This window comes from Anser anser (genome assembly GCF_964211835.1).
Source record: "Anser anser genome assembly, chromosome: 1".
NCBI lineage: Eukaryota > Metazoa > Chordata > Aves > Anseriformes > Anatidae > Anser > Anser anser.
The window spans coordinates 60,734,711-60,757,415 of NC_139720.1; the positions used below are offsets into that span (position 1 = coordinate 60,734,711).

Consider the following 22,705-nt stretch of genomic DNA (forward strand, 5'->3'; position numbering starts at 1 on the left):
GCCAGCTGAGCAGGCTGGGAGACCAGGGGTGGTGCAGCTTGGGGCTTCGAGCACATTTCAGTAAATACACCTGGCTATGGCAAAGTAGTGCTGAGAGGAAAGGAATGCAATAGTTACTGGAATAAGTAATACTTTGGACAACTACTACATCCATGCTGCCCACTGACTGGAGCAACAATAACAGGGTAAACAATTCCCAGCACTGGCCTCGGGTACTTCCCCTAAAGTTTACTTTCAGTCTGTGCTAAACAAATTACTATTTTTTTTCTGTTGAAAGAACAAATGTTGATGTTTGGATTTGTGCCCTTATAGCTCTATCTCTTCAATGGCTTCCTCATCAAAGCCCTTTGCATTTCTCATTTAATTTTTTTCTTCTCTTAAACATGTATTTACATTCCTTCCCTGTTTCTTTAGATGCAAAACGCAGACCTCTGCACCTACAAAAAAGCTCCGGCGCTCTCCTTTTCCTTCTGCCTTTCAGTCCTGCTTCTGCTTTCCGTTTTTACTTCTGCTCAGTTAATTAGGCACTCGTAATTATTTCCCTCTTTATTTATGCGGGCATGTATTTTCCCTTGGACGCTGCCGCCTGCTCCTTCGGAGCCGGTGTAACCTGACTCCAGCCCTCCTCTCTCTCTGCAAACCTACTGGCGTCACGCAGCCCGGCTCCGGCTGCCCTCGGCACTCAGCGCCTAGGCTGGATGGGTGCTGGGTGCTGGGTGCTGTCCCGCAGCCACCACCAGCCTGGGAAGCCAGGCAAGGGCTGATTGCGTCTACGTGACCTTCAGCTCCTGCAGCACGAGCAAAATGATGGATGCTCTTCCAAACGGGGCATCGCCAGGTGGGTTTTGAGAAGAGAAAGCCAAGCAGAGCAGGACGAGCACGAGCACCTCCTGCCCCGCTCCTGCCCGGTCCCTTCGCCTCCCTCCCCTGCTCCCCTTGTGCTGGGGAAGCCAAGCCTGCAGCATCGTGGGTGCCTGCTTCAGAGGGCTGCCGGGTGGCACGTCGCTGCTGGGAGGGTCACGGGCTGGAGCGAGCGGTGATACATCAAGGAAAATTCTTTGTGTAATTACTGATACTCACAGCTCTGCCCTCCCAAAATTTTAGGGTAAGGAAATAGCTTTAAGGAGATAAATCTCGTTTCCCAGCACCTTCTTTATTTTTGCATTTTCAGCATGTCTTGGGGTTGCTGTCCCATAGGCAGCACTTACTGAGGGCGTAATTCCTTTCTTCTGCATTTTGAAGGATTTTCCAACTTCATCCTTGGACAGCAATTAGAAGCAATGGAGCTGTTCAACAAGCAGGGAAAAATCTTCACAGAAACTTCTTTTCTATATCCTTTTTTTTTTTTAAAAAACTTCACAGGTTTTCAAAATGTGTTTTGAACACTTCTTTCTGAGGTTGTAAGTAAATTTCCCTCTACTTTCCTATAGCTGGGTAATAATAGAAACAACATATGCCCCCTTCTATATCCACATTAAAAAAGTTGATATCTGTTCCACTTAGGAACTAGCTGCGACTGTGATCTGCATTTTTTCATCTCATCTCAACTTTCTTGTGGGATCATTTTAATTTCTCTGTAGTGGTAGAAAGGGAGTCCCAAGTCTGTGTTTTTCTCAGAATCAGGCTGAGACCGTCTCTGGCCACAGCTGTTGGTCAAGTTTTCTTTGAGCAACTTGATCAAGTTGGGCAAAGGCTGTAGTTTGTCTAAGCACCAAACTGTCTCTTTAGTACTAAGAGCCAGAAGAAATTATTCCTGTTAATGCCAGTCAGGCTCCCACAGCTCTCTGCTTGCTTCTAGGCAGCTCCTGGTCCTAGGAGTTCAAAGCTTTCATCGCTCTGAGACCAGGACACCTTCTGTGACACTGCAAAGGCTTGGAAGCAGCACCTGGTTTGATTTCAGCTGTACCATTTGCTGCAGTTTGCCAGGCTTCAAAAATCGTCTTGTGCACAAGTATATGCTCTGCGCAGTCTGCAAGCAAAACAGACCCAGGCAACACCGGAGTATGTTGAGGGCTCTGCTCCGGTGTGCACCGCATCGGTGCCTGCCAGCGGGAGCGTGTCCTCCGCAGTGCTCCCCTCCTGCCTACCCTCTAAAGTAGTCCCCAAGGAAATCCCCGCACCATGATCCTCCCTGCAGCATCACTGCTGCACGTCCCGGCCAAAATGAGAGCAAAACCTATCATAACTTGAGATTAAAAAAAAAAAGCCAGCTCTGATTTTTGTGATGGGTGAAGCTTTTTGGGGCCAGAAGCCCAGAGCTGAAGGTACCAGGGCCCCGCTGGCTGACAATACAAGCTGCGATTGCTTTCGGAGCAGAGCGCAAAATTCACCTTTCCTCGGATGCCCCACAAATGAAAAGGAGTGAGAGGCAGAGGACAAAGAAAAGTATTCAAGCGAAGGGGGCCAAGCACTAAGATGGGAAGAGCAGAGTCCACGTTCAATAACATTCATGCTTATCTCAATATTGTACCTGGCGCCTAGGTACTGTAGCAATTGGAACCTCATAAATACCAGTGACAGATAGTAATTAGCACCCCATAAATACCATCAACAGATAATCTTGCCGCTAGGAAGCAATAACAAGCTTTTCATACCCAACTGGCCAAGCAAGCTTGAAGGTGAAAATAATAAGTAGATGGAAAAAACACCATTTGGAAACTAAGGTCTTCCTCTGGAGTCAAACTTTTTCATGGAAATAAGGCCTAAAACAGCAGTCTTATAGTAGCCTTAGGCTCCAAAGTGCCCCAAGTCAATTTATATTTGGCTGATAAAAGGGTACTTGATTGATTCATTACAGCCAAAGGCTCAGCTCCTAGGAATGCATGGTGCTTAATTTTTTTTTCTGGGATCCCTTTGATCTCTGCTGGCGGTTGAGGAGAAGGCTCCAAATTATGAAGTATTTTTGGAATTATATTGAGACCATTTCACAGAAAAGTCACCTTCAAGTCTCCAAGAATTTTCTTGACTCTCTCTGAAGACACAGAGAAGATGGAAAGCTTCTAGTGTGATGTTTTTATCTGAGAGCAAAGGAATAGAGCAGATCCTAAAAAAAATGGTAATCCAATTACACTTGGACCAACGTTAAGATCTGGATGTAGCACCTCGAGTTTTCTATGCATGTTCTAAACTAAATGCACAGGTTTTAGTTTAGGGAATGAAAGTAGCACTAACAGAATGACAGATCTCTGTAGATCAGATAGAGGAAGACAAAACACAGAGATAACATTGAGCAAATGACATATGGGAGAAACTCACCTTTCCATTCAGCATATTAAACTCCACTAGCTTCCACAGCATTATTTATTCCAGGCTAACAAAATGCGTAAGGAGGTACAGTATCTGCTCCTTGCTTTTCTCTGTCTACAGAGACCCCTCTCCATCTCCCCTGTGTACTTTAGAGCTCAGAGGGTCTTTCAGCTTGTCCTTTCTGCCAGCCTTTTGCCATATCTGCTACCCTGCTGTAGACCAGTGGCTGCGAGTTTGCAAGAATTTGGGGTCTTCTCACCTCAGGTGTTGCTCAGCAGGACTGGAGTCTGCAGTATTGGGCAAGTAGGCCGGCAAAGCAAGTCATGCAGCAAGGGAAGCTCCTTCAGTGCAAAGAGCATTCAGGTGCATTCATCGACTATATTTACCTGGGCATTACAAAATACTAAACAGTACATTTAGCAGAACCAGAGCTTTCAGGTATTCTTTTTAGTATGCAATTGTGAAGGGCAGAGCTGCACGTCGAGGTCGTGTCTGTGTTGAAGCATTTATTTGTTGAAACCTCCACTGACTTAGTCAGAGTAAAATGCATCAAGTGTTGTTACAATCTGCTTTGCAGTGACACAAACATACATAACTCTTGTTCACGTGACAGGAGTGTCCAGGTTTTGCAGCCGAGCCTCTGACAAGGAAAGCCAGGTTTGAGGGGGAAGAGGGGAGGAAGGGAAAGGAAAGGCCATCAGCATTGCTCAGCTGATGCTGCTAAAAACACACGGCAACAGCCGCTAAGCCTTTCGCTGCCTCCATCCTTCCCAGTAGTCTCATTGCTGTAAATAATGCCGCAGTTATTTGAAAACTTAGGTTTCCCAGGGCTGGCAGCACTGGGGGAGCAGGCAGTGTGAGCCGTGCTCAGGCGTGCTGCTCCCAAAGGCTGACCTGAGGCACCTTTCGGTCCCTAGGAGTGCCTCCGACGGCTTCCAGCCTTAACTTCTTCCTTCGAGCGAGAGCATATCATGGCAGCTTCTCTGATCATGATGTCTAAATATAATACAAGGGAACACAGTTTAAGAGAGCTCAGATACACTTTTTTTAAGCAACTGTCAGGAAACTGCCTCTGTGGCTTGCTGGTTTAGAGTAAGATTAAATGAATCAGTCTCAGCATTTGAATGCGTGGGAAGTCAGAGACTGCAAAGTGACAACTAAGGACATTTTATTTATAATAGGGCCCTCCTCCTATAACTATTTGTGCCCAAGTCCTGTGCACTAAGTTCAAAAGTACCTGCTCTTTATGTAAAATTACTCACAAATGCTACGTGTAGGCCAGGTGGATGTCTGTGCTGGTTTGGCTGATTATAAAGTTCATGTAATTATTATTGAACCGTCTAGTGATGTTTGGGAAAAAAAATAGAGCTTATTATGCAGCCGCTTCAAAAGACTGCCTCTCCGATCCTTCAGCAGGAAACTTTCACAGCAAGGAGCAGGCCCAGCTGGGCATCACTGCGGGGAGAAGGCCTGGGGTACGGCACGGGGACACCCCTTCAGGAGCAGCTGGAGGAGCATGGCGGACCCCAAGGTGGGTCTGCAAGGGCTGAGGGGAGAGTCAGGAGCAGCACAGGTGGAGCACTTCACTAGTGGGGACCTTCGATGCTGAAGCTGCACGTCCCCACTCCTTGAGCTGCAACACCTCCGACTTTAACGCAGAAGTCCAGAGGTTTCCAAAACAAGGGTTCCCAAACACAGGCAAGAGCACTGTAGCTACAGTTGCAATCACAAGCCTGGGAGAAATTCAGTAGTTCATAGTAGAGGTTGATAAATGAGCCCAACAGGGGTGAAATTGTGAAGAGAAATGGGTTCATCAAAGAAAAAATGTGGGCATCTCAGCCCCACAGTCCCTGGATGGGGCCCCAAAGTTTTGAAGCATCCTTCTGGGTGAGGCTGGGTCATGTCCACAGATCTCAGGCAAAGTGGTCGAAGGAGGCCTACGGCGTGGCGCAGCCCCTTGGAAGAGGCAGCAGGACTGCTGCGTGCCCAGCCTCTGAGCACATCTGTCCAGGGGGCTTAGCCAGCCTCAGTCTGAGAGATTTCCTTCCTCCCCGTGTTCCAGCCTTGGCCTTTAGTCTGTAGCATCAGCCTGAGCCCCTAACTGGGAAATATTATTAAAATGGCATTAAATATTAAGAGAGACAACACAGCATCTCTCACAGTGAGGGAGCTCCTGACACAGCAATGCTTTTCCTCATAAACTGCCTTGACAAACAGCTTACTTATATTCTTATTTCAATTAGATGGACTGCGATGCAGTGGTGAGGATGAGTGCGGCTGGGTGCTATTATGAGAAGTAGTAAATATTTATTCAGTTCTCTCAGCATGGAAGTGGGTGGGTAGCAGGGTCTCAAGACAAGACCTCCTCAGCACAAATTTTAAAGCCATAGTCACAGACTGCAGCTAACCGAGCTGTGCAAGACCCAGGATAATTGTGCGGACCCGTCCCTCAGAGCTTCACTATTAACATTGGTAAAACATTAACAGTGATGGGCTTCATGGCCAGGTTTGGCTTTTACAGAAACATGAGTGGGAAATGCAAATGACAAATTAAATATTCAAATAAGGGTAAATATCACAAAGGTTTCCTATCCCTGGCCAAGGGCTTCAGCCCAGGTCTGGGCTGTGTCAGGGTGGGCTCTGCATGCACCAGCTGTAACCCTTGGCCCACCCAAATGCACAAAGTCCCCTGGCAGACCAGTGATCAAGCCTACGCTCAGATCTCTGGGTTCCCAGCTGAGCAAGGGTGCAGTGCAAAGGCAGGGAAAGCACTGCTGTAGAGATCTGAGCACTGAATCTACGCGAAGAAGCTCTCCATCTCTAAAAACTTTCCCTGTAATTTCAAGTATTTTCCATTGTCAGCTTGGAACTCGTGAAATTAAACATCCATGCTTGCCTTTGAAACACTGCTAGTCCTATGGTCATTTGGGGAGTGGGGATAAAGATGTTTAACTTAGAAAAAGCAGTTGCTATCCAGAAAATCCCCAGAGGCTCTCTGCAGCTCATGGGTCGGAAGCCATGGGGTTCCCATCAGCATATATGTCCTTGTCCCTAAAGTGTGGAAGATCAGCTTCAATGTACTTTACAGGACAGAGCATCCCTCACATCAGTCCTCTACGGCACTTTATGCAATGCTATCATCACAGCCTGTCCTGTATGAGATTCCTTTCTATGTGTTGCCCTTTAGATCTGAAATAGTTTCGTCCTTTCCCTTCCACCGGTGTTCGGGAATGGACTTAAAATGGGTGTTAAATCTGAAATTTCAAATGCAGAAGCACGGGATTCGGAGTGCAAGAGGATTCCTCATGCACACACACCCCTACAAAGATTACTTGGAGTCTGGCCAGTCCAAGTTGCCCTTCCAAGGTGCTGTGTTTAGGGACATGCATACCTGCCCATGGGCACAGCCCTCACAGCATCACTGGTACCAGCAGAGCTGTGCTGGCCAGCTTTCCACCAGAAAGGCTGAGTTTGTGCTGGCGGGGTCTGTTCCAGCCATGAGAGCAGCAGATTGTGTAGAAGAGAGTGTGTGAGGTGGAGTTTATGGGACACATCAGTGGTTTCATGGAAAAAAAAAAAAGCCAATGAATTACTTTGGGAAATCAGAGCAAAATTTAGAAGGGCATCACTTGGAAAAAAAAATACTTCAAAAATGGGGAAATATTAGGGGAAAAAAAAGCAGAAGTAACTTTGCTACACACTGGGCTGTTTAGAGCAAGATATAAGGACTACATTCATCTTTGTTGTTTAGGATGGGGATTTTTTTTCTTGCTCTAAGTCTGTCTCTTAACACAGCCTCCACCTTGGAATAATTAACCAAGCCTGAATCGCAAATGCAGTGCTCTCAGGAGCTAGGTACTGATGTGCCCTTTCCCACTGCAGCTGAGGTAGGAGGATTTCTAGCAAGCTCTGGGAGACAGCAGTCTCTCAGGAATTTCAGAGCACAGAAAATGCACACGACGAGGTGCTGTTGGCTATTTTCACCAGGAGAATTTTCTTCAGTGAATTCTTCCTCCTTCCTGCCAAGGACAAACCTCTGACACCAGCCCACATTGTTGTTTGAAGACAGATTGAAATCTCGTGATTCTGACATCGTTTTATTTTTAATTTCCACACTGCAAATGTCAGGGGAAAAAATACCCTAAAAATTATACTTCAGAAAAGACTATAATTACTTCCAATTAAATCATGGCCCTGGTTGTTTGAAAGACTTGACCACAGCTAGAATTTCATTATCTGATAAGCACTTTTTAAAAATATATTTCAAAGTTTCTTTTTTTAATAATAAGAAGAAAAGGATCCAAGACCCTGACAACAATACCTGAGCCATCTGCAAAAGCTAGATGATGGGAAATTGTGTTTAACCCCTCAAACGCAGAGGCCACATCATTTTTAGGGCATTTATTTCAGCGATTCTCCTGGGGGGGAAGCGAGGTTCAGGAGGGTGACCAGACATGGTTGAAGGCATGGAGGAGGTGACCCAGATCTCTGCCTTCCCTGGGGCACTGAGCAGACCGCGTGCTGGCACTGCACCTTGCTGCCATTTGCGGTACCGAAAGCACTCTACCAACATCTGCCCTGTTCCTTGGTGCCACGCTGCTCTCTGATCGAGGTACGTACATTTAAGCCGCTGAAGTTACACCAGCATCATCTGGTTTCGTAGTGGGAATGCAGTCTCGTTCCTCCCTGTTGCTGGAGCTGTCTGCCTGCACCATAAATCCAGCTGCTGCCCCCCGCACGAGGCATTTGCATCACGCCAGCCGCAGTGAGGATGCCACTGACGTTCAGAGTAAAAATATCCGCGTTGTTGTACAGTCACACTCTCTGGTGCATGCCGTAATTTTGCTGTAGGTTTCTGTGGTATTATTTTGAACACCAGCTATGACGGGGCCATCGGTCCTCAAACCCACTTCAGTACCCCAGCTAGCAGCAAGCACAAGCGGGTTGCCAGCAGTGACACCAGATCCCAGTCACAAGGGTCAGGATTTTGGCCAGGTGATGCCTCCACAGAGGCAGCCTCCACCGAGCGTTACCTAAGGACGAGCAGAGACACAAGGCTGGGAACGGACATACCATAGCAGGCTGCCTGAGTGCCCACAGCTTGCATACAGAGCAGAGATTCCTGCCATCCATGGAAAAAATCCTCCCCCAAATACTCCACATCACAACGGCTGGTCTCTGAGCTGATTGTACTAGGAGGAATGAAATTAAAAATTGCCATTGACTCACCATTCAAAATATGTGAGTGTACCCAGCAAATAAAGTAGATTCCCTCAGCACTTACCTAATAATTTTGCTTTTAATTAAACTGTCCATTCCCGTGCTGATTTACATTTAAAAAGAAAACATCTGTGTGTATTTCACTGGGAAACCTTCCCCTGGTGTTTACAAAAATATTTTGCTTTGCTTAATGTGAAAGATTTGGGGCCTGATTCTCGTTAACAAAATGATGCCTTCCAGCTCCTTCATGAAGGCAAACAGGTATTAAGGGTTCTTACTGACGGGGACTTGCACACCCTGCGTGCTTACAGCCTTTTTCTTGTGCTTTATTTATTATTATTAAATTTTTTTAGTGTACATTACAGTCTTTTATTAGTACATTTTTAATGCTGAATCTTTCCAAAGAAGAAAACGCAGTGGACAGACTTGACTATGGCAATGAGCTGAGAAAGCTGGGAGCCATAGACCCTCTCAGCCTTCCATGCCAGCCGAGCACCATGCACCTTTCTGGAGAAGTGAGTAACATGCCCGAGATCACCAAGATTTGCCCGTGTGGGGCAGAAACAGAAGCAAGTGCCCCTGGGCCACAGCCCGGTGCTGCACAAAGGCCACCCCTCCTGTCCCAGGCTCGCTCTCGGTCACCGCTGCCTGATGCTCACTGAGGACATAGCTGGTGGTGCCGCTGCCCTGGAGGTGCACAGCGTTCCCTGACGGGGCTGTGCCGCTTACGAGCAGGCTGCGTGCTTGCCTGCTGACCACGAGTGTGTTTATGGCAGGCGAATGGAGAAGTGAAAAATCGTGTGATGACACATTGAAATGTGCTTCTCCAGCACCAGCTCGCCATCCTCTCCTGGGGGAAGGGGCTGAAGAGAAGAAATACTCCGTTGGGGTGGGAAAACCTCTGTGGATTCAAAATTTTAGCATTGTGCCCTGTTGGTTGCATGCATTCACAGAGCAGACAATGTCTCTCTCCCATGCCAGTAAGACAGCCTCTGCATGGTCTGACCCAGGTTGGGTGCAGATGACCAATGCGAACGTCCTTATGTGGTTGCTCAGCCTGGGGGAGAACAGAAAGCGGGTGGTAGAGCTGGGCCACCTCCTGAATATATCACTATCTGTGCACAGCAATGGCAAAGGGCAGCAAGGGATTGTACCCCCAGCTCCAAACCACAAGCCCCAAGTCGCCCCCAGAAGGAGGCTCTCGCAGGGAGGCCCCTGGGTGAGCTGAGGAGGAAGGCTGTGCCCAGGAGGGTGAAGGTGTGCTCCTTCTGCATGCCCACACGCTGCGAGCTTCCTCCCTGCACCGGGCTTCAGCAGCCGGTCTGGGCCGAGGTCAGGACCTGTTGGGGCTGGTTTTGTTTACCCACATGTGCCACGACCTCACTTGGCATTTAAACGCACATAGAGAACGGCCCTAGTCAGTGAAAATATCTCAGTTGGTTTTCTTATCGTTACCAGCAGGTAAGCATCTATAATTTTTGTGGCATTACTGAACCTGAAGGCAAATGGGAATTGCTGTCCTAGGCCAGCCACATTGCCCATCGATTTCAGCACTTTGCCCTAAAAGAGGCAGAATAACCTGTGCTATGGAGCCAGGCAGCTTTAGCAGCTGTGTAGGTACATCACACACAGGTTTAAACCTGGCTGCTCCAGCATCCCCCTCCATGCTCCACCAGCCAGCCACAGTTGCCATTTCTATGCTCAGGCAACACAAAGTGAGTCCCAAGAAGCCCTCTGCCAACCCCTTCCTCTTTTGTTCTGCTGGGGAGTGGATTTGTTTTATGTTTTAAGTTCTGGTGTCACGCTAGCTTTGATGGAAGTGCAGTTTAACACAGGCCCAATGGCTACAGGATAGCTCAGGGTAAAACAGAGAGGGCAGAGAGAAGAAACCATCAGTGCACCTTCATGCAGCGGAGACCACTGCCCCCATTTTAGAGCTGAGGAAAGCAAGGTTGATGTGGCAAACCTGAAGCCATGCTGCAGCAAAATGCAATGATGAGGAAGGAAGCCGGGCACTTTATTCTCCTACTCCTCCACTGTGTTTTTGTCCTCTGCTGTTTTCTGATACTTTTCTGCCTCTCCTTCATGGCTCTGAAACGGAGCTCCACAGCTGCTGCTCTGATCAAGGGCAAGGAGACAGGCCGGGATCACAAGCATCAGTGGCCTCGAAAAATAGAAAATATCCTCAATCACAGGAGAAGAGAGAGGCGCAGAATTACAATGACCAGAAACGTGTTTTGGGAACATGTGAGGTTATTGGCTTTGTGACGTGAGCCAAACACTGAGGGTCTGCACAGCTCGAGAAAAGAGGGGCAAGAAGCAAGCTCAAGGACTGCACCGCTGCCGTCGGCACCACTCGCCCTCCAGCTCTGGCCTGGACTTTCCACTAGTCCAGCTGGAGACATTTCCATTTCTTCCCCCGGTTTGGTGCTGTCTGGTCTGGGGATCACTCTCAAAATGAAGCACAGATGAGACTGCAACAGGTTTTGCTCCCTCTGCTGTACACAGTCCTCCAGTGCTGGCCCAGCTGCCTCCAACACCTCCACCTGCCCTGTTGGCTGCTCCCCAGCCCCAACGTGGTCAGCACGCATCCTCACCTTCGTGTCGTAAACATAATGCAAACAGGAGACAGCCCCCATGGTGGTTCAGGCATTTTTAAGAGGGGGAAAAGTCATGCAAAATGCAGAGGATACCTCACACACAGTGGGGCCCACAGGAGCCAGGGGGTCAAGACCTCCGCAGCGTGGGCACGGCCATCAGGCTCTGTAGGGTGATCAGCGCGGTTTGCCCCCTGGCCTGCATCTGTCTGCTGCTATCGGCATGCTCTGAGCGCCACAGGGCTGTCAGGACAGCTTGAACCTCACTGAAATCCCTCAATAAAAGTCACCGTGTACCTCCTCCTCCTCCTGAAGACATCCAAAGGCGGCAGCCGGGTGTCCAGCCCCGCCGTGACCCAGTGCTGCGGTAGGGGAGGTTTGGGCTGGCGGCAGCAGCAGCGAGCGGCAGCGTTTTTAGGACTGCCCGTAACAGCAGGCATGAAGCGAGTTCGTCATCCCCAGTCTGGTCCCAGACTGCTCACCAGTTAGGAGCTCCAGGCGGGCAGATCCAGACGCAGCTAATGCAGGATCGCAGCCCGAGGTTTTGTTTCCACCTTTGCCAGAGGCTTTGCCGCCCTGTGTCTTGCATGGGTCTTGGCTTCCTTGCTTGTGTCATGGTACCTGGTGACTTAACTTCCTTTGTAAAGCCACTTTCAGGAAAAAAAAAAAAAGGTTTCTGGATAACGTGGCTTTGCCTATAGCTTTACCGTATGAATCGACAAAAACGATGCCGGTCGGGTTGGTGCTCTTACAGCAAGAGCTGAATGAGGGAGATGGATCCTTCAAAATAAAAAGGGGGGGAGGGGTAGCAGTGGCTGTCAATCTCAATAAGTAAACACTTCTTTGATGTGGTTCTTTAAAAAAAAAAAAAAAACAATAACCCAAATCCTAAAAGCAACATCGTATGTTTATTTTAAACGCATCCGCTAAATATTTACACTGAAAGCAAGCTAAACGAAAAAAAAAAAGGAAAAACTGGAACTTTTGTCAGTGAACCAGATTGTGAAATGCCTTGAGGGAATAGAAGATTTATTTGGGGAGAGGGCGAGAGGTAGGAATTTTCCATGCTATTGTAAAACATGAGCTCAAATTATATGATCCCCACAGCCAGTGAATTGCAAAGCTTCAATCAGCTGCCTTTTTTATTTTTTTTTTCTCCCTTCCTCTCTTTTCTATAAAGAGGAGGGGGGGAAGACAGAAGTGTTTCACCAACTTCTGTTGACTGTTCCTTTTTTCTCCTGATTGAAATGTGTTGTTAAACAAGATCCCACATAATCTCAGCAGAGGGTTTCTCTCGCTCGCTCGCTCCCTCTCCTTCTGGGAAGCCGCGATCAGTGCCATCGGCGCTTGATTATTTGCAAACTCCCTTCGCTCGCTTTTTTTTTTTTTTTGTCCTTTTTTTTTTTTTTTTTTCCTCCTCTCCCTCTCCGTCTCCCCTCTCTCTCCCTCCGTCTCTCTCTCTCTCTCCCCCTTCCTCTCGCCCCCAGCGCAACTTTTGCAGGCGCCCCGGCACACGCAGCCATGCCGCGCTGAGAGCGGGGGCACCGCGCCAGCCCCCCTCCTTCCCTCCCTCCCTCTCCCTCTCTCCCTCCTCCCTCTCCCTCCCTCCTTCCCTCCCTCCCTCCCTCCCTCCCCAGCGCCGCCGTCCCGAGCCGGGGGGGCCCCGCCGCCCGCCGCCCCTGCCCGGCCCCGCGCCGCGCCTCGCCCCGGCCCCGGCCCGGCCCGGCCCGGCCCGGCGCCGCCGCCCCCCGCCCGCTCGCCCGCCCGCCCCGGCCGCGTCGGAGGGCCGGCAGCGGGGCTGGATGTGCCCGGCTCCCCCCGCGCTGAGGCGGGCGGCGATGCAGAAGGCAGGCGGCAGCTTCGCCTCCGCCGAGAGACACCCGCTCAAGATGGCAGATGTGTGTTGAGTTTGGGGGGCTGCGATCTCGCGTCGTTCGTGGCGGCGTTGCCATGAATAACAGGCGTCCTTGCACCGATGGCCCCCATGTACGAAGGTAAGCCCCCCCACCCCCAGCCCGGCACGGCTCGGCGCGGCTCCCCTCGCCCTCCCCGCGGGACCGGGGGTCCCCCGCCGCCCGCAGCTCGCCGTGCCCCGGGGAGGCTGCCGCCGGGGCGCCCCAGCCCTGCCCGGCGCCCCGCGGGGGGGGACGGGGGCGAGGACGGACGGGGGTCGCCGCCCGGTTGCCCCCCCCGCCCCGGGCACCCCCTTTACCCCCCGGTCCTGCGGTTCGGGGCTCTCGGGCCCCGGCGGGGGGCGGCGGGCGAAGTCCGTGCCGGTGCCGAGCAGAACAATGAGGTGGCCGGAGCTTGCCCTGCGCCTCGGCGCGGCTCTCGCTGCCGGCTCCTTTCGCCTGCCTGCACGGAGTTGCCCCCCCCCCCCCCCCCCCGGGGTGCAGGGACCCCGGTGGCAGCGGGCAGGGGGCACGGGGCTGCCGGCAGCCTCCTGTCAGCTCCCCGGCTTGTGCCGGAGCCCTGCGGGGGGAAGCCCAAGTGCCCTAACTTAGTTCTTTGGGGCTCGGGGGGGGGGGGTGGGGGGGTGCACGTTTTGGGGTGGCTAAAAAAATAATAAATTAGGTGTGCGTGTATCGGTGTGCGTGTGAACGGCTCGGTTTAAATCCCCTGGCGGTGCGTTTACGGGAGGGTGCCGGGGGAGCATTACATAAAGCGGGGGGAAGCCCACCCCGCCTTCCCTTCGCCCGGTGCCGGTGCTGGGGGGGCCGGCAGCGGGACTGGGGCTGCGCGGCGAGGCTCGGCAAAACTTAATCCGAGGGGAAAACCGACTCCGGGCTGCGGCGCCCGGGACGAGGGCGGTGTAAAGTTACCGCCCCGCCGGGTTATTCCTGGGCAGCCCCGCACGGCCGGGACCCCGCGGGAGACAAAGACGGAGCGTTTTCGGCAGCGGAGGGAGGCCGGCCGGCCCTCTCCTCCCCTCCCCTCCTCTCCCCTCCCTTCCCTTCCTTCCCTCCCCGTCTGCCGGAGCCCGGCGCCGCCGGGGGGCGCGGAGGGGCCGCGGCGGCGGGGCCCAGCACGGCGGTGGCGGCGGCGGGCCGGTGCCGGCGGCGGGCCCGGGGTGCCGCTCGGTGCCGGCCCTCCGGCGGCGCCCTCTGCTGGCCGCGCCGCCCCCAGCGGCCCCGGGCCCCGGCAGCCCCCCGGAGCCCGGGCCGCCTCCAGCGGGAGGCCGCGGCCGCTGCGCCGCCGCCGGAGCCCACCTGCCCGGCCCCCGAGGCTGGCTAGGCCCGGCCTGCGGAGCCCCGGGCGCTGCCGTGCCCGTGGGCGAGCCGGGGGGACCCGGCGGCCTTTCACCCCCTCAGCTCGGGGAGCGAGGCCTCGGTGGGTCCCGGGGAGGTGGTGGCGGTGGTGCCGCAGCGTGTGCCTGAAGTTTGGCGGTGCCCGGGAGCACCCGAACTTCTGCGGCAGCAGCCGGGCAGGGAAAGGAAACCAGGCGCGTGTGTATAGGGGGAAAAAATAACGCCCTGAAAAGCAACCTGTAAAAACAGATTCCCTGGAAACACTGTGGAAAAACCCCCAGGGTCCGCAGCTGGACTCTGCCCGCACGCCTCGAGCCTTGAAGTAGGTGACTGCGCCAGTCCCCAGGAGCCAAAAAATAGCGTGAAGGTGGATAGGGATTGTGCTGTCTGTCTTGCGTTGCAGTGTGTTTGCGGGTTAAGTTGCTTCTGGATAGGTTATAGGGAGGCGGAGGAGGGGTTAATGAATGTTACTCGCCTCCGAGTTGCCGTGAGAGGTCCTTAGAAATCCCTGAAATATCGCAGCGCATCAATAAAAACTTATCGCAGGGGCTGCAGTTTCCTCCTTGGAAGGAGATGAGGACCGCGATCCTCCCTCAGGAGCGTAACGTGTGTGTAGCAGCCTGGTCTGTGGCCCTCCTCTGGAGCATCGGCGACATTTAGGCCGCTGAGGAGAGCCGAGCGGCTGGCTCAGCGCTGCGGCGGGCAGCTGCTGTGTTCCTGCCGGCGCTGCGAGGGATGGAGGGATCTCTCGTGGCACATACGCACGCCCACCGCCACCGCAAGGAAGGCAGGGGTACGTGAAACAATATCTCCGCCTTGCAGGCTTCGGAACATAGGCTCTTTTACAGAAAACGTGCCCCGGGAGGAAATGTGACACCTCGGAGGCCTTATAAAATGGTTCCAGTGGAACTTTAGGTGAGTGATAACACCGAGCGCACGCACAGCATCACCAGCGATTGTCGGTGCTTAGGCGAGCTTTGTGCCTGCACGTACCTTGCAGCTGGCTTAAATACCAGTTCTGGGAAGTAGAACGGTGCCTCACCTGATATTAATAGGCGAGGCATGGTGAATAAATAAATATCTGGTGTTAAATCCTCCTTCCTCCCCCGTGCTAGGAGAATTTTGCCATTCTTTTTAAGGAATTTAGAGGTTTTGCTGTCGTGTTCTTCCCTACCGTTTTTTCTCATTCCATCTTTTCCAAGTGTTGCAGAGCTGAGCGGTAAAATGAAGGACATAAAAACCTTCCAAGTAAAATAAAACAGAAATAACACTGCTGCGCAGTACTTGACCTGGATTTTAGTTTTAGTTGTGAGCTGTACAGGGAAATGTACTGGGCTGGAAAGCAGGCCTCATCAGGTGTAATTCTGCACGGCCTGAGGTCGGGCAGACGAAGCACCGCCGGCCTGCTGAGCGCTGGAAACGCAGCTTGGTCAGGGGCGGCTGTGCTGGCCTCAGAGGGAGCGAACGGCCTGAGACGGGTGAGAATCTGGTTCTTCGGACCCTCCTCTAAGCCGTGTTGCCCTTGCTGTGCAGAATCATCCTCAGTGCACTTGATGTGCGCGGTTTCCTCCTGTGCAGAGGATAGATCCAGGGCCTGCGGACCAACTGAGACCCTGTTGTAAGAGGGCTTGCCACCAGGCACCACCAGGGAATGGCCTCTGAGCAGCTGCCTGCCCTAGGTGGATGTCTCCAGCAATTTCCTGGATGGCTCCTACCTGGCATCCTTCGGAATTGGGTCTTTAGGAAGTGGTTATGTGCCTTAACCTTTATTTTCTAAACAGCGATTACCTCTGTTTTGGTTTTGTTCCTTTTTGCTTTGCTTCTTATTCCTGACAACTTTGTTGCAACTTGCAGCGTATTTTTAGCAGCAGCGTCGGTAGCTTTATATGTGGGTGGCTTATGGAATTAATATCTGTAATATTTGTAAATTGCACCTCGCCACTGGTGCCACTGCTGGAGCTACGTGCTGGCGGGGAGCTGCCTGTGCTCGGCTCCGTGCTGGATCGTGCGCGTGGGTTTTGGAGGCCTGAAGCTCTGATCCCGGCTGTGTCACAGCTCAGGTCCTGCTCAGCGCCAGGGCTCTCTCCCAGGGCTGCAGGAACAGGCAAGCCCTGCTCGTTTTCGAGGGGGTCATCAGATCTCGTTAAAGCGCGCAGAGCTTTCCCAGCAGGGAAGCGGCTCCAGTGACACTGAGGAAAGGTCCTTACCCCAAAGTTTGTGCACTGCGATGATAACTAGGAGGCGCTTCCTGTTTATGAAGCCATAACCATAACTTCAGCTAAATCAATGCTGGGACCAAAAGCCTAAGTTTTTATTAGCTCAGGATATGGCTATCGCCAAGATAACAGGAAGCCCCCTCCAGTTATAATTATTGTTCTTATCATGCTGCAGCATCTAGCGATTAAATGCTTTTTAGGAGTGATGGGTGAAAAATGCCGTTTTATTTTTGGAAGCGGAAACAGCACTGCCGCGACCAGGGGCAAGCAGACAAACAGCACGCCAGGACAAAGAGAGGAGTTCGCAGTTACCAGCCACAGCCCTCAGGTAGGAGCTCGTGCTGCTCCGGGTCCATGTGGCTGTATCAGGTGTGCAAACCCAGTTGCTGGACGCCTCAGCTGGTCTGCAGGGCGCGAAGCCCTTCCCTCACCGCTTGTGGGAGCGAGCCCCCATGCGAAAAATCCAGCTGGCTGCTAGGACAAGGCCTGAGGGTTTGTGAGAGTCGTTTTCCCGTTTACCAAGTGGTTGCTATTTACTGCCCACTTGGATGTGGTGCTTTGAAAGCTCGAGATGAGCAGACTGGATAAGAGCTGGCAGGGGAGCAGGTACTCCGCTGATGGGGGACAGCCTGGAGCACTCCTTGGTGCCTGTCACGGTTTTGAACTCCTGGCACCCACTGGAAGTTAAACCATTTACTCAGAGGCAAGTAATGCACTTAGGTGGCTAATGGAATAAGCCTAAGTTTTGGGCACATCCCAGCGATGGCATGTGGATGTTCATTCAGGAGGAAGGTTCTGGGAAGCCAAATCATGGAAGGGTTGGTGACTTCGGAGCGGAGGCCAATCCTTGTCCCAGCTGTGGTCCTCACCAGGTGGGCCCCAGGTGGTGGTGTTAGAGCAGCCCTGCCAGGCAGCAAGGTCAGAGGCACGTTCAGATGTGGTCTGCTCGGGCTGGGCTGAGACACCAGTACGAGGCAGATTAGACCAGTTCTCTTAGGCACGGGTGTCGAGGCAGCTGGGATAGAGCGTACCTGTGGGTGGGACAGCTGAGAAAGGGAGTTTGGCAAAGGCACTTGGTGTGTCCCCATCCCTGTATCCATAGAGGACAAGATGGACGAGAGGTGAGGCTGGGTATTTTTGTAAGTTCCACCCTTTTCCTCTCTGATCCCAATTTAAAAAGATATTTTAAGGCCTGTGCCTAAATTTAAGCTCACAGGCGGTGTGGCTGACTTCATTAGAATTGTTTATGTCTTTAAAGCTGGCCACACGCTTAAGTACCTTTCTGAGTCACGGCCTCTATAGCTTAATCAGTCCATTTATAAAAATGAGGCTGTTTCCTCACCCTTACTAGGAAATCTCTGCCCTCTGAATGTGAAATATTGTTTATATGTTTTCTTCTGACTTTTGGAAGGTTAGCTAGTGGAAAACAAGAAGCAAGAATTAAACACTGTTTGGAGAATGGGTTTTCTCATCAGCTATTTACATACCCTAATGTGGACCTAGGTATTTAAAGTGAGGCCTTCTGTTTTGAAGCTATTCCCCCCAGCAGTACAGAGTTCAGCTTTTGTTTTGAAAACAAGCCCAGGTGATAATTTCGCTCCAGATAGGGCATTTAGCAATTTGTCTATTTGTGGTGTGGGGAGAGCAGAGGCACGGTACCGCTTCCACCTGCTTACAACACACAGGCAGAGAGTGCACCTGAATCCTCTTTCGTCTGGCCACAACAAGAGCTGAGATCCTTCCTCTGGAAAGCACAAGGGCATGTATTTTGGGAGCGCTCTCAGATTCACATAGCCTTCTGAGTAAGGTAATTTCTACAGCAGAAATGGCTCCTCTGAGACTTGCAGTCTTATAAGACTTCCCAGGGCAAATGAGAGGAGGAGCAGGCCCAGTCCTCCTAGGCTAGCAAGGGCATCGCCACATCACAAAATACCATGGAGAGTCCAGGGTCAGGGCTAAAAGAATTAAAAAGCCATGCCATTAGAATTTATTTATCTAATGGAAGTAATAATAATCCGTAATACTGCGTGTTTATACAGAGCTGCGTATGTTCAAAGTACTGTATAAAGAGTGGCTGTCTAATCAAGCCACTGACAGCATGCCGAAGAATGGAGTCTTTTACTTATTCACAGTGGGGGCACAAAACGGCCAGCAGGAGACAGGCGTCCTCAGATGCCAGCCCCTGACGCTGCCCCCGGGCTGGGGCCTGATGGCAGCGCAGCGCGGACCAGTGGCGGTGCCAGCGAAGCCATGTCCGTGCATTTAGCGGTGTCTTGGTTGTGTTCTGGAGCAAGAAGGGGTTCCGTGCTGGGTGAGGGATGGTGTAATTCACTCCTCTTTCTCCAGCAGTTCCCGCTGAATGAGATGTTGGTTGGATAAGCAGAAGCTCGCTCTTTGTTCATGCCTTGTTCCCGGTCCTGCTCACCTTCCGGTGCCCGTACTGACATCTGTCTCTGGAAGGATGAAGTGAGAACAATCACTTAGAGTTCCTACTGTGACAAGTGGGAAAGGTCACCCCACGAGGCAGTGATATTTGCCAGAGGTACTTGGGAAGCTCAGAAGGGCAGCCGTGTTCCCTGTTCGTTGTAACCTTTAAACCTGAAAGGCATCAGCAAGACCTGGAACGAGAGTCTTACACTGAGCTAACCTGCAGGCTAACGTCTCCTTCAGTTCTGAAGGCTGACAGGTTTATCTTACTCTGTGAGCTATGCTGAAATGCCAAAGAAACTTAGCTCTCAGCAAAATCATAGTGATCGTAGGAAGTGGGCACAGCGACGATTTCAAGAGGTTCTTCCCCCTGTGTCAAAACAGTATGTGCTGTACCAAACGTGTGCTTGTCCAGCTTGTTCCGTAACACCTCTGTCTAGCATATTCCCCATGTGTGGAGGGTCCACAGCCTGCCCGGCCGATCCCTGCCCTTAGCTATCTTCGTCGATGTAAAGATTTTACCTCCTCTGTAACTTGGCTGCGCTTTGCTTGCTGTGATTCCTTGTTCTATTGACAGCGGATGTGGAAAGTTCTTCCTTTTTCTTTGTCACGTCTCTCATTGGTCTTGTCTTCCCTAGGCTAAATCCTTTCTCAAACCCATCCTTCAGCTCTTTGGCTGTGTCTTGTTTGCTGCAGCTCTGACCGTTCTTCTTGTTCCCTGCGTTCCCTTCAGCTAGCCCACACCTCCTGAATGGCACTGTTAGAGCACAGCGCTTTACCCGGGGTCTTACACTGGCCACATAGAGCAGAAATATCCCTCCTTGTGCCTTACAGACAGTGCTCCTGGTTGGTCTGCCTTGTGCACCGCAGCATCGTTCACCTGTGTTTAGCTTGTGATGTGCTGTGGCTCCCGGCTCGTGCCCAGAAGTCCCGTGAGCTGTTTTCCATCCCGTGTGCGTGGAGCCAGCCTCTCCTACCTAAGCATATGGTTCTTTTATTTGTCCTGTCTGAACTCCATCCTGCACCTTCCCGTTTGTCAGGACTGTTCAGAGTTCTAATCTAATTCCCCTGGCTTTGCAGCCCCTTCCTGCTCGGTGTCACCTGCCAATTTTAAAAAAGCACAGTCTCTGTTTATTCACCAAGCTTTGTTTTCCACTCTGCAGTGTCCCAAATAGAAAGCACAGAAAAAGAGAAGTTATTTCATAAAAAAGCCTTGCCCCCCAAATATAGAAGAAATGAAAAAAAAAATCACAAAACACTTGGCATTTTTTCACACCTCCTGTTCTTTGGTGCTTTTAAAGTATTAACAAGAACAGTTTTATTTGCTGTTATAGCACCAGTGCCAAAGAAAAGCAGGACCTTATTGCACATGATGTTGACATGAAGTGACAGATAGTTCCCATCCTAAAGAATTTACTTCTTTATTTTATTTTTTGTAGCTGCAGACACAGGATAGTGGATAATGCAAACAGGATGGATTCTGTGGAGATAGGAAATCACAATGTATGGATTTGCCTAAACGTCTCTAATGGGGGCTCATTCGGGGAAGGGAAGGGTGAGCTGAAGGGAGAGGAAGGAAGGAAGTAGGTCAGGGACAAGACAGAAGAGGATGAGAGAGACAGGTGGGGAAGAAAGATGATGGCAAGTGACTGTAACGGGAGAGGGAGAAGATCCCTGCAAAGTTTAAGGTCTGAGGCTGTCACAGCCAAGGCCGTCAGGAACAGAAAGTTCAGTGAATTGCTGAAGGAAGGTTCCTGCTTGGGCTGTTTTTGCAGCTGCTCTTACTGACTTCAGTCTCTCCCACTTCTTTTCCCTGCAGTTGTCTCTAGCATCTTTGGAAGGGAAGGCAGGCGAGGATGGGAGGTACTGCCTATATCCTAACACTTATAGGCAGGAAGGAGAGTCTGCGTAGGGATTCCCCTGCTGGAGCTGAGACTGGAGGCAAAAATGATGCTGTAGCATTCCCAGAAGATCTCTGATCCTGCTCTCCATGCTGGGGAAATCCTGATCTGGCAGAGATTAGCTGAAATATCAGTACTTTTCATTGATCTGAGATTCCTGTGGTTTCCTCCCTCTCTGCCGCTGCCCTTTCCATGATGACGGCAGCTATGCAGGAAGAATTTGATCTCGCCGTCCTCACTCCTCCTCCCCGGCAGACCCTGCGTGCTGGGCCCTCCTGCAGCCAGGTGCCTGCACACGATGGCTTTAAGGGCATGCGTGGCTGTCATCCTCTGTCCCTGTGTCTGTCGTCTCGTGGTCAGTCCAGGTGACTGGAACGGCTGCAGACACGGAGGGCAGCTGGCAGCGGTGAACCTCTATCACACCAGCATCGTGCCCTACTCGTGTGTGTGTGTGTGGCCCTGAGGCTGGGCGTGCTTTGAGTGTGTGGGTCCACGTACTGTTCTCTCCAGTAGCAGGCCAGGTATTTCAGGATGTTTGGCAGTGAGTCCGTAAGATTATGGGTTTTCTCCTGGGCGAAGAGAGCAAGAAAAGCTATTTCTTGCTTATAGCTGGGCGTTAGGGCGTTTATTTGCTACTGGATGCGATCCAGTGGATTCAGTGTGTCTCTGTTTATTTTTGCTTAAAGACGTGACTTTTTTTCCTAGTCAAAGGTCGTAAAGGTACATGAGCTGGCAGGTAGCCAGCGAGCTCCCTATCTGTCAGCTGCATCGGTGGGGTGTTAGGCTAACGCTTCTGGAGGGAATTTTACGGCAGACGACGGACTGGGATGATGGAGACTTGGACTCTGGGAGCAAGGCTCAGAAAACATCCAGTCCCAGAAAACTTGCAGAACATTTCAGAGAAAGTTTAGTTTTTCAGGAAGCTCCCATAGCTTTCCCAGAATATCTTTTTGCCTACAATTTACTTTGTAGGCAAAATTGGTAAGTGTTCTTTATTTTTAAAACGCGGTTTATATTCTGCTCTTGTCTGCAGCAGCGCCAGCGCCATCGATGTATTTATCTCTTTCCTTTTAACACTTGCTGTTCCTGGAACGTCTCCTGCTCGGCAGCTGTTTGGAGGTGGTTTTTTCTTTTCCTCTCCCATCGCCATGTACCTTTCCTTCCTGTTGAAGGCATCCATAAACCTCTCGTGGTGACATCATAGCAGTTTCCACGGCAACAGATTATGATACTAGAACAGAGGATAATATCAAACAGGAGGAGGAAGAGATAAATTATGGTGTTTGTGTGCGTGTGGCTGAGGGCTTGATTATATTCCTACATCTCTTCCGAGGATGTTGTCTGCCTAGTTTCTTCTCTGTTTATCTTATGTGCCTTTTAAAGGTTAGGAGAAAGCTAAAAAAAAAAATAAAGACGAGCTAGAGGTCAGAACAATACGGACACATATTTTTGATCGTCTCTATGTAAACCTAGTAGGCTGAGATTTATTTTTTTTTATCTCAGTGGTAGCTCTCCCCTGTCCCCTGAGAGTCATCTAGTCTGGAAAAAACTTGGAAGCACAACAGTCCCCCAGCGCGGCTCCACTTTTATTTTAATTACGAATTATTCATATCCACTGGGATGGGATCTGCTGGGATCCCAAGTCTAGGATCCCTGTGCTGCAAATTTTCCAAAAGATGGACAAACGCGGCACAGCAGTGCCCCAGGTTGCTCACAACCTGTATTTGAGAAAGGATGCAACAGGTGGTCAAATCCACCACGTCTGGCATGAGGAGAGCAGGGGAAGGGAAGCGAAAGAAGAATGGTGGCAGAAGTGTGATCCCTGGAAAAAGCTCCAGCCTGCCCGCAGA

At 51.2% G+C, this 22,705-nt stretch overlaps 2 protein-coding genes across 5 annotated transcripts in view; one reads left to right on the forward strand and one right to left on the reverse strand.

Annotated features, from left to right (window-relative positions):
* Positions 1-12,627, reverse strand: part of TBXAS1 (thromboxane A synthase 1) — a 267,215-nt gene extending 254,588 nt beyond the window's left edge. Inside the window, exon 1 of the mRNA XM_083830333.1 lies at positions 11,546-12,627. The gene's annotated coding sequence lies outside the window, so the exon portion shown is untranslated. The remainder of the gene's footprint in view (positions 1-11,545) is intronic.
* A 149-nt stretch (positions 12,628-12,776) lies between these two features.
* The window catches only part of HIPK2 (homeodomain interacting protein kinase 2), a 135,913-nt gene continuing 125,984 nt past the window's right edge, over positions 12,777-22,705 (forward strand). For 3 of the 4 annotated variants that reach the window (XM_083830119.1, XM_083830113.1, XM_083830114.1), the window contains exon 1: positions 12,783-13,057. In XM_083830119.1, coding sequence (XP_083686245.1) covers positions 13,039-13,057 — 19 coding nt within the window. In that variant the 5' untranslated portion in view covers positions 12,783-13,038. Of the gene's footprint in view, positions 13,058-22,705 lie in introns of all 4 variants that reach the window. The other variant, XM_083830120.1, reaches the window with a different exon arrangement.